We start from the raw sequence: 11,506 nt of genomic DNA on the forward strand, positions 1-11,506 counted from the left end.
TGGCTTCATCTCGAGGGACGTCACCTTAACTCTTTCCTACTGCCTCATTCCCACCTCAAATCTGTGTTTGGGAAATGAGGTGGAGGCCAAGTCTGCTGACTGCGGACAGTGTCAGGCCAGCATACCACACGGCCTCTTAATTCACATGAAATACAAAAGGCGGCATCTGAAACACACATGAGCCTGGAAAAATAGCTGTTCTGGGAAGGAAACGGTGGCTGGAGGACAGGACAGAAGGAAGATTTACTTTTCATTAGCGTGTAAAGTTCAACACCTTTTTTTAGTTAAAATAAAAAGCTCATCTTCACTGGGTCGGCCGGAGACAGGTACTGAGAGCTGTGGGCCTGCGCTGGCCAGACACGTAACGCTGAGTCTGTAACGGGCACATGGGAGCTAATCTTGTTACAGACAGAGTGACGTTCATTAGGAGACACTCCTGAACGGGGCACGAGGACTCAGGAAAGTGAGGCTCTGTACAGAATAAATGTGAGTTTCAGAGCGCAACAACAGGAAAAGGGAAGCACTTCCCTCTGCTAAGAGTAAGAAGACCCAAAACAAGCAAACACACACCCCACACGCCTCCATGTAAAACTGGACAATTACAGTAAGAGCTTGCTCGGTAGCTGTAATATAGGCAAGTCCCAGCAATATTATTACATATATGCGAGGAAAGCGCGTCACTTCAAACAGGCTCTTCACGCCCACATTGCCGTGAGTACAGTGGCATTTCATCATACACACCGGACAGGCTGGCACCTGAGGTCACACACGGTCTTAATCACCCTTAAAACATCTCACAAATTCTCCACAGAGAACTGTACAGAGATAGACTACTAAGTTCAACACAGCCATTTTGTTCGTCCACAATTGGTGAATACTGAGATTTCTCCGGCTAAACATTAAGTTCAGTGGTTGGCTTTCATGGAGATGCCACATAATACCAAAATCCGCCTGAACAGCGTGAGGTATGAGTTGTTCTCACACACGATACTGGGCGGAAGTCCACGTTAGCTAGTTTTCATTTTTCTTATTTTCCACCAATAAAACACACAGAGGTGTGTGCAGTGTGTATGATGCTACTCCGCCGTACGAGGTCTCACGGAGCGTCACACAGGAAAGCGGGGTGTGTGGCATGACGTCCACTGACAGGCTACACAAGTACTTCATGGTCAGATTAACGCCTGGAACGACCTCCAGCACAACTCCTGCATTACCTGGGCCCCACCTGTCACCAGCATCTGGGTACATGGGGTACTACACTGTAACCAGACACCCGGGTCTAACATCCTCCTGTGTGACATCTGCTGCATCGGAAGTGAACAGCTCTGAACACACCTCTCCTTCTTCACCAGGTCTCCTTCCATCACCGCCATGCTGACAGGCCGCTTCCTCTCCTGGGTCCCCGAGTCAAAGTCATTTCCAGTGTGGGATGAGTGGTTAGAATTCGGAGTACCAAGAGGTACAAACGCTTCGGATACGTTAAACTCCACCTCTGCAAGAACAATTGGTAAGAGCATGAGCCACACAGCGCGGGGAGGGAGCTCGAAAACACCCCTGGAACAGGGGTCTCGGTCTCCAGTCGCAGGCCCTCCCTGCTTCACAAGGGGGCTCCGGCACTCTCATCAGAAGAGCGGCCCACCAAGCCAGTGCGAGACAGAGGCGAGCCGGAGACAGCAGACGGGGTATGAGTCAGGACACATGGCGCACGGCTCTCCTGCTTTCCCTTTTGTGGGAGACGCCCACGGGATACAGAAGAGGACTACGACTGTAGATGACTTACTGGAATCAAATGAGCTACTTACACTGTGATATAAAATAGAAACAGAAGACAACACAAAGAGCGTACTTCCTACAGCCCTTCTGCAAGGATCGTTTGCTTGAAGGAGAAAGCGTGGGTAGAAGGCTATAATACACATCCATTACATCTTTTTAATGGGTGATAAACATGGAAGAGTCCCGACTGGAGTCTGGGAAGTCAGTGGAAACAGAGGAGCACAAGCCTGGCGTCAGAGAGCTTCCGCTGCAGTGAGCAGGGTAGCTGGGCTGCTCTGGGGAAGCGGGAAGGGAGGTCTGGGCTCCACACCTGCCAGCCAGTGCCCCAAAAGCAGGCCGCGAGCGCGTCCACGGATCCCAGGTCTGCAAGTCTGAAAACCTACCGACAGCATGGAACCCTAGCTTTCTGACGCAGCTAACTCAGACCTTCCCCAGGTGCCCCAGCCCATCCTTCCCGCCTCACCTCCTAACTCTGCACAAACACAACACAAAAAGCCCTCCTGCAAGAAGAAAACCCCTGCACGTTCAATGTTGCTTTTTCTAAGAAGTACTTCCTGGCTCCCTCTTCTTTTTTTTTGGTACTAGGAATTGAACTCACAGTCTCGTGCTTGGCAGGCAGGCGCTGTGCCGCTGAGCCACACCCCCAGCCCCCGGCCCCCTCCTCCTCACACCGAGTTCGCCCCGTCTTTCTCCGCCCGCCTATCTCTGCCTGTGAAGCTGCCTTCTCCAAGGGCCCACGCTCCTCCCGGGAGGACAGTGTCTCACCAGCAAACCTACAGCACCCGGTGGCTACTCAACGTACACTGGCTGAACACGATTTAGTGAAATTGAGTGAAATACAAAATGGTATGATTTTCATTATGCCGAAATAAGAGCGCAAATGAATAAGGTCTAGAAAGAAGCTGGAAAAGTGAAGCCAATTATGTCACCACGGGTGGATTTCCCTCCTCAGGAAGACTTCTGACACGGCTCCCCTACTGTTACCGCAGGCAGCGAACCCGGAGCGGAGATTACCTTCGGGGAAGAACCAATCGGCGTGCTGAATGATGGGCTCAATCACCGCAACCACGTGGACTGAGGTGGCTGCTGCGATCTCAGCGAGGGTTCTGCAAAGAAGAGTGCAAAGTTGGGGCCGGTCCCGGCTCCTGCCCGGCTGTGTCTAGGGCCCGCAGGCTGTGCCCAGGCAGTTCACGTCTGTTTAAAGGATGAAATATCTCAGTGCAGACGGACAATGAAACACGCGGTTCTGGGCTGAGCTGGGCCGCAATCACCCAGAGGAAAATGACCCCGGCCCAGCTACCGCTCCTTCATCTGCGCTGTGACAAATGCTGAATCCACTCCAACAGGCACCCAGGAGCGCCTCCATCAGTAAATACTGTGTGTCCAAAAGCTGGTTTACATTGGCCTGGAGGAAGGACTGTCCGCTAGGAAGGAATCACACCTGGTATCCATCTTGCAGGCCCAAGCTCGCCTGCACCTACTCCTGTCTCTACCGTAACCAAGAGCAGCGTCACACAGCTCCCAGAACGGGAGCCCCTGCAGCGTCACACAGCCCCAGAACGGGAGCCCCCGCATCACCCTGCAGCCACACACGCTCCAGTCCCAAGACAAGTGTCCGGAGGCTGGAAGTTCCTGGTGTCAGGGCTCAAAAGGAAGCAAACCATCATCACCCTGTCACCGAGCTCGGTTCCTTGCTGGGACTCAGAACGCGTTTCAAAGCCAACCACCCACTGTTACCGCTTTTATCCAGATGTCGCCCAAAGCCTCATGGGCCCCTGGGTGAGTAGATCATGGGTGTTCACGCTGGGTTTATAGCTGAGTGGGAGGTGAGGGCTGGTGGGAAGAGGTGGTCCGTGCAGGTGTGGCATGGGAGGACGTGTGTACGTCCCTTCTGTCCCCTTAGTCCCAGCTGCTGCTTCTGCCTGCCTTACCATGAGGTTTCCGCTCGGCTGTGCCGCCCGACTTTGGGTCCAGCCAAGTATGGACTAAAACCTCTACACATTGGGAGCTCAAAGAAACCCAGCAGCGTTTTTTTTTTTGGGTACTGGGAATTGAACTCAGGACCTCACGCTTGCCAGGCAGGAGGCTGTGCTGCTGAGCTGTATCCCCAGCCCAAACCTTTCCTTCTATAACTTGTGGGTGGTCAGGTATTTTGCCGCAGCAAGGAAAAAGTAAGACCCTTACCAACTGTTAGGCTCTCACTGAATTTACTTTGTCGTGAGGCTTTTTATGAATGAGGACAAGAAACCTGTCCTCAGTTTGACTGCCTCAAACCAAGCTCTCCTCTCCTATTATCACTGACTTTGCTTCTCAGCAGAAAGTTAACACATCATTTTCATTTTTTGTTTTGTTGTTTTTTGAGACAGGGTTTCGCTACGTAGTTTGGGCTGGCCTTGAACTCACGACGCAGCCCAGGCCTCAGGCTCCGGAGTGCTAGGGTTACAGGCTTGCGCCACCACGCCTGGCAACACACCACTGTCTAAACAAGGAGAGGGTCTATGAAGCTCCAGCTTAAAATGCAAGCTGTCTGCAAATTATGCTTTGCAACCCTCCTCCCATCTGGGTTCTGATCAGCGCGTTACGAGTCCTAGTGGACTGGGAGGAACTGTTCAACCATGCTCTTTTCCAACTTTCCTTAAGAGACACATTTTGCACATTGACGTACAAGATCTCTTCGTGTATTCTGGAATTCTTTTTTGCAGAAACTGTTTCCTAGTCTGTTTCCTTTTGTGTAAGGTGTTTTCTGACATGAAAGTTTCTAGCTGGCACACAGCCAATCCACCAATTTTAAATGTATTTGTTTTTTACATTTTTTAATGCCTAGAAAATCTTTCCTACCTGAAATATTTATCTGCCATATTTATGGTATCACTTTTTAAGTCTTTAGTCTGTCTGGAATTTGTTTGCCACAAGATACGATCTACGTAGGTAGCTTTGTATACCTACTTGTTTTTAACTTTGCTTTATGATACTGGATGTTTGTGAGGAACCTTGTATCTACTTTCTGAAACAAGACTGGGCATACGTGAGTGCATAAATGAAAGACTGACTTAAAAAGTCACGTTTTTACTACAACTTGACTGGTTCGTGATATGCTGCAAGGTGACAGGCAGTAAAGGGAGGCAGAGAAAGGTGATAGTTAAGGACACAAGCTCCATGGCCTGGGCTCTAACCCTTTCCTGCTGAGCTACCTGGAGCAACTTATCATTTCTGAGATGCAGCATCCTCCCCTGCAAAACGGAGGATAACAGTAATTCAAAAGGTGAGGACAGAGACACGCCCATTCCGCCCTGCAAGTCTCTCCAAGCTGTCCAGCGAGCCTCCTCCTCGCCCCTCTCCTCTCAGTGCCCGCAAAACTATCTTGCAATTAAATCAAGTCAGGAACTTTGACAGCTCCCGCATGGCCTGGAAAAGTAAGTTCCAGACACTTCAGCAGGACATGGAAGGCCGTGACCTACCAAAATCCCACCTCCAAGTTACCCAAGACAGAGATGCGCCCCTCAGCACCAGCGCCCGGGTGCTTCACGCCTGCAATGCCAGGGTCCCCGCCCAGGGGCCATCTGCAGAAAGCATCGATTTGCCCAGGTAAACGTCTACTGCCATTTCTTAGCCACAGCTCTCCCTGAGCTTCCCAGCCTGCACTACCTGCTTCCCTTCTGCCTTGTAATTCAGTGACATAGGAGGGGAGACGACTGCGACACCCCAAAACACGGCCTTATAGCATATGGGCTATTTTGAGGCCAATGCATTTAAAAAAACAGCAGATATGAGAGCACTTTAACCCTCATTTTTCTTCTGGAAAGCAGGAGAAAAGCCCCATGTGAAAAATGCCCTCCCCCTAGGCAGAGGGAAGAAAAGCATTTATATCACCAACAACAGGGTGCAGAGGTCAGAGGACATCTACACAAACAAACCTCGCTAAATCCATCCTTACCTTCCTAGTCGCGTCTCTATAATTAACAGCCGAGCCCAGCCCCAGTCTTTCCTCACTGTCACAATGTGCTCCCTGTTGTCCAACTTAGCACGAAAGCGCTCAGCTCTAACTGCTCCTTTAGGTCTTCACTTTCCTACAGGGGCTCCTACGTACAAATGTACACGTAATAACCTGCATGCCTTTTTCACTCCCAGGCACAGCCAGAGACCCTAAACAGGGAGTAGAGTTGCACCCATTAAAATAGCACACAAACACAGGCATGCGCACGCACACAGACACACACACCTATCTTACTACTGTACTGAAGCCACTGAGGGGCCTTACTGGTCAAGAGCAGGGAGTTCTTTGAAGACAGGGACAATGTCCCATGTCTGTCACCAGCATCTGCAGCAGCACCCAGCTCACGTATGGGTCCTGAGAACGTGCTGAACGGGAAAATCAGCCGCAGGACACCACACCATGCACCTTAGCCCAGAGCGCGTCTCGCTTACGTTCCTACCCATGACACGATGCAGGGAGAGACTACTTACCCTTCATTTTTGGCCCATAACAAGTTAGGGCCTAACACGATTGCAATGTTGCTGGGAGTCATTTTATTAACGTCACTGGTCTGAGCGAGCTTCGCAAGGAACTTGATTAAATACCTATGAAATAAAAAAAATGAAACCAAACAGGGCATCTTCCCTGAAATAGTCGCAGCAATTTTCTCTTCCCTGCCCCGCGTTCACTCTCTGACTGCTTAGGTGCTACATGTAGAGCTCACTAAACCAGAATCAGTCTCGGGTAAGGCATTTCAGAAATTTCTTGTATTTTGTTTTAGAAAACAGATTAATGAGAGCTTGGCAAGAGAAAATAACTCAAATGTAAATCTCAATGATTTAACCTCCATTTGGTATATATTTCTAATCTATTTCTCCTTTATAGCCTTTTCATTCCATCCCTAGATAAATTACAGCGTAATTAATAGTGAGCTCAATATATACTTAATAAAATATCCTGTTTAAAAAGGGTCATCAGTTACATTACTTAAAGGCAACTATACAAAAATGCTTTATGCTACAATGATGAAAATATTCAAGTTACCAGAGATATATTCTTCCATGTAAGTACAATAATATAGGAACAAAACACTAAGAATATAGCTATCTATCAATAAGGAGCTGACTAAATAAATTACAGTATATCCATACAGCAGAGTACTATGCCTCACAATAAATTAGTATGCACTGATATGGGAAATCTCCAAGATGTATTAAGCAAAGATATTAAGATGTTAAGCTGGGGCCGGGCATGGTAGCGCACGCCTGTAATCCCAGCACTTGGGAGGCTGAGGCAGGAGGACTATTGTAAGTTCGAGGCCAGCCTGGGCTACAAAGTGAGCTCAAAGCCAGCCTGCACTGCACAGCAAGACCCTGTCTCAAAAAGACCGAGAAAAAAAAAAAAAAAAAAAGATGTTAAGCAAAGAAAGCAAAAGAAAAAATGATATATGTAATATGTACTACCATTTGGTCTCAAAGAAAGTAGGCAATGAGAAAGAGAAAGTGTGTGCATAATACTGCACGCACATCCTGGTGCATGTGTTCATGTACGCATTAACCCTTAGTTTCCTGTAAGAAACTAAGCACTAACCGTGCCTTAGGAGAGGCAACAGGTGGGTGGGAGGCGGAACAGGGAGTTTTTAATGTTTACCTTTTGAATTTTTTTTCTTCTGCAGTGCTAGGGATTGGGCCCAGGACTTTAGAACTAAGTGACCACTGAGGTATGTAACCTACTTTTGCATTTCTGAACCATGGGAATGCATGCCATATTTTTTTAAAAATCAGCAAAATTTGTAGAGCAAAATAAACAAACCAAAAGGTAAGATCCCAGTACACTAGGAACTGAATGAGTTCCCATCATAATACACTCAATAAATTAAGAGTATCTGTAACTCCAAGTTGGGTGTATTAAGTTCATCAGTAAGAGACCTTACAAATACCAACACACTCCCAAGGCCAGGCTGACACTGAGGGAGTGAAAAGGAGGATTTAGTTTAGCACAGTGACGGTGACCAACAGTAAATTTAAGGTCAGGTCACAGCCCGGGCATAGTACTTATTTTTTAAAGAAGTCCTCTCAGGAAATTTCCTGTTTGATTTCAAATGTCTTTCTTCTTTGGCGTGGCCACTCCCCTTTTCCCTATGCCCCCTCAAAGTTACACATCAAGTCAGTGTGAATACCAAAGTTCAATTCCAGAAGTTTGTCTCTCAGTAAATTTTCTTAGAAACACAGTTACTTAATAAAGCAATATAATCTCCATGGTGGAATGATGAATGCTCTATTTATACGGAAGATGTTACTGCAAGTGTAACAGTTGGTTTACTCTGCATTTTACGTGCCGGACAATTCAGACTCCAAATCTAATACACAGTCAGTGACCCGGCTAACGGCTACAACAGCACAATCTACAGGACAACCGACATATTAACGCCAGCTGCGTTACTGGCGCTTCACAGGCACCGCGATCATCCACACCAAACCCCACTCACAGCAGTGCCACACTACTTTTTAAATGTGCCACGTGTGCCTGAGGTAGATGGCCTCCTTGTTGGAATTAAACCTATCTTGACTCCAGAGTCACTGCCATGTGACAGCTCAATTTACAGAATGCCCATCGTACGTACCTAAAGTTAACAAAATTGTGTGGAGGCAACTTCTGGCAGGTTCTCCATAAATCTTGAAGTTTTTTGTCTTGATCTTGCACACTGAGAAAAACAATTGTTTATGCAATTTGTTAGAACGTGTTACCGATACCTGTGTGAACACACTGCTATGCGGTGCTACCTCGCTTCCTGGATGCAGTGCTTTCCACGATTTTGGTCACCGAGCTGGATGGGAGCAAACCAAACCTCCCACACGGCCAACGCTGATCGCAGCCACTGAACTCGATTAGGGTCCTGTCCAACTTGGTTTGTGACCAGAATCGTGGAAAGAATCAAGTTTGTGAACTGAGGCCCCACGGCAGCCCGGAAGTGAAACACCCCAAATGTGCTCAGACCTCCCACGTGGGAGGCATGGTCCTGGCCTGCAGTGCTGTGGGGACGCTGGAAACTGCAGGAGGCGGGGCCCCATCAGGGGAAGTCAGGATGTAGGGGGTGCCCCTGAAGGGGTACCGGGACCCACGCACGCCACTTCCTCTCTGTCCCCCGCTGTCCCGCGGTGAGCAGGCCTCCCGTGTCCCCTGCCTCCTCCGCCATGATGTTCAGTGCTGTCACAGATCCACAGAAACAGGACCAGCTCGCCGGGGACTGGACCCGGGGGCCAGAACACGCCTGTCCTCCCTTCAGATGACTGTTTCCGGTACTGCCACAGTGATGGAGAGCTAAGTAAAGCGCCTGCTACAGATGTCTCCATCAGCGTTTTTCAAAGCAGATTATAGAAATACATTTGGAGTCAAATTCCAACTAAAGCTCTATTTAACTGGGGGCAGGTAGTTACTCCCACCAAGACTCAATTCCCTCATCTGCAAAACAGGGTAAGAGTGTTGATTCCGCTGAATGATTTTAACGCCTCAGAGGCACAACCACGTGAAGCTACCTGGATCAGTGAACGCCTGGCACAGAGGCAAAGCTGCCACTGTGAACTCTGTCCGGAACGTGCACGCTACTGCTGGCTTCCTGGAGCCCGGGCTACCTTCTCCTACGGGAGCCTGGCCGAGCTCCCGAGCGCCCAGCCGTCTCCCTGGGCTCAAGCCTTGTTCAAAGGCTTCAGGCAGAGAATCCCGTTTCTGCTGTCGAGCAGCCACCAAACTCCAGCAGTACAGAGACTCAGCGTACAAACTGGGGGACACCGAGGAGAGACAGCAGACCCCGCAGAGCACGGCTCCCTCTGCCGCGAGGCCAGCTCGCGCTAGGGGCCGACCACGCTGGTGAGGCGCAGGACCGAGCCGACTGTGCTGTGCTTCACCAGGGTGGAGGCCCGGTAGACACGTCACAGCGGCAGACGCAACGGACCACAGACAGACCCCCTGTCACCGCCTCCCAGCGCGGTGAGGAGGCGGCGGTGACAGCCACTCTGACACACAACTCCGGAAGCTCTGGTCCTCGCTTGTCTGGCTCCAAGGCGCAACGTCATGCGGAGGGGTGTGGGGGAGCAGAGGCGAGAGCCAGCGAGGCGGGGCCCAGACGAGTGTGGTCCCCATGTAACCCCCACCCACCTTCAACTGGGCCGCACCCCCCTTCCATCACAACCAACGTGCCATCCAATCACGATCTCAGCAGCAGAGAAGCATGTCCCTGCCAGCTTGAGCCACCTGTGCATGCCGCAGGAGTGCCCCGCTGGCGGTACACACCCGTCTCACAGCACTGCGACTAATAAAATCAGTCAAAAGCCAACAGGTGGGGCAGCTCACGCCCCTGACCCCAGCACCTGGAAGGCCGACCCAGGAGGATCGCTGAGTCTGAGGCGGGCCTGGGCTAATAGCTCAAGGCCAGCCTGAACTGCAGGGCAAGACCTGTCTCAAAAAATCTAAACATAAACAAACATAAATAAAACTTTAAAAAATTAATGAAAAGCCACGCATGGTGTTGGGAGCGGCTGAAGCTGGAAGATAATTACGTGTGCAGGACGAGGCCAGTCCGAGAACACGGGAGCTCCTCCAGGTGCACAGACAAGCCCTCGCAGCTTGTTAACTAACTGCTGGGACCGAGGCTGAAATTAATCAGCCTCCAGAGGGTATAAAACGCTCTCTGGTGCTTGAGTACTTCTCTTTCTCTACTTGGAGCGAGAGGGCCTCCGCCTGATCCCAGATTTTTGTCTCCTGTCTGATTTTTCCTCGTTCTCACTGCTGTTCCTTCCCAGGGTAGAGCGAGAACCCAGGGGCTCCCAACGTGGGGCCCCGAGAGGAATAAGTGGGTGGTGGGTGAGAAGGCTTCCCAAAAAAGGCGCAACAGGGGGCAAAGCGAGTTGGTCAGCGAGTGTTCGGCGCTGGAGCGTACAGTCCCGGCACGTCAGGTGTGCCCAGGGGAACAGAGGCTCTCTAGGGCCAGACAAGGCTTAGGTTTCAAAGAAGCCGAAAAGAGTAAGTTTTTTCAGTTGTAAATACTAAAAATGGGGCAGACTCCGTCTCAAGAGTCACAGGAGGACGTGAGTCGAGAGCTGTTTTTCGCAGGCTGGGCTCCTGTGTTTTTCTTTTTTGGATGCTCACGAGAAGGGGTTTTACAACCACAAGGACTCAGCCCTGAACATTATTTTAAAGTCAAGGCCCGAGCCTCAGCGAGACACGGAGGGCAGAGCAACGGTGCCGCTAGAGCCTGAGCCCTCGAGTCTGGTCCAAGTTAATAAGGAAGGGCAGGGGCAGGAGGGACTTTCCCCCCAGGGAGGTGCAGCCTCGCGAGTTCCGTCTTTCCACACATCTGCCGTCGGTACAGTTCAGGCTACAATTCAGGCTCCCGGTGATCCAGGACACGTACTGCATCTTCGGGTTTGTGCAGGTGTCGGCTCCTCGCACGGGCAAGGGGCTGCCTTCCCGGCGGCTATCACGGGCTGTCCGCCCACAGTCAGGAGGAAAGGGAAACACCGGGGCTGTTGCTTCCGTTGTGAGGATGAGGGAATTCTGCCCGAGGCTGCTCTGTTGCACCTGGAGGGGTAGCTCAGCCATTACCATCTCTTGGACAAAGCTTTCCAGGGCTCGCACAAAGTGTCAGCCAGGGAAGCCGGGAAAATGAGCGTCGGCCTAAAGCAGACGGGAAACGCCGGCCCTCCCTGGGAGACTCGCGGCGGGGCCTGCCTGGGCCCCATCGAACAGCAGGGCCAGAGGCTG

At 50.6% G+C, this 11,506-nt stretch overlaps 1 protein-coding gene across 5 annotated transcripts in view; it reads right to left on the reverse strand.

The window, feature by feature from the left end:
* Positions 1 to 11,506, reverse strand: part of Arhgap17 (Rho GTPase activating protein 17) — a gene marked incomplete at its 5' end in the record, with an annotated part of 57,729 nt that overhangs the window by 16,433 nt on the left and 29,790 nt on the right. For all 5 annotated transcript variants that reach the window (XM_013504869.1, XM_013504866.1, XM_013504870.1 and 2 more), the window contains 4 exon segments: positions 1,336 to 1,492; positions 2,788 to 2,879; positions 6,238 to 6,351; positions 8,370 to 8,450. In XM_013504869.1, the coding sequence (XP_013360323.1) occupies positions 1,336 to 1,492; positions 2,788 to 2,879; positions 6,238 to 6,351; positions 8,370 to 8,450 (444 nt within the window).

Source organism: Chinchilla lanigera, unplaced genomic scaffold (assembly GCF_000276665.1).
Source record: "Chinchilla lanigera isolate Chin_1 unplaced genomic scaffold, ChiLan1.0 scaffold00092, whole genome shotgun sequence".
NCBI lineage: Eukaryota > Metazoa > Chordata > Mammalia > Rodentia > Chinchillidae > Chinchilla > Chinchilla lanigera.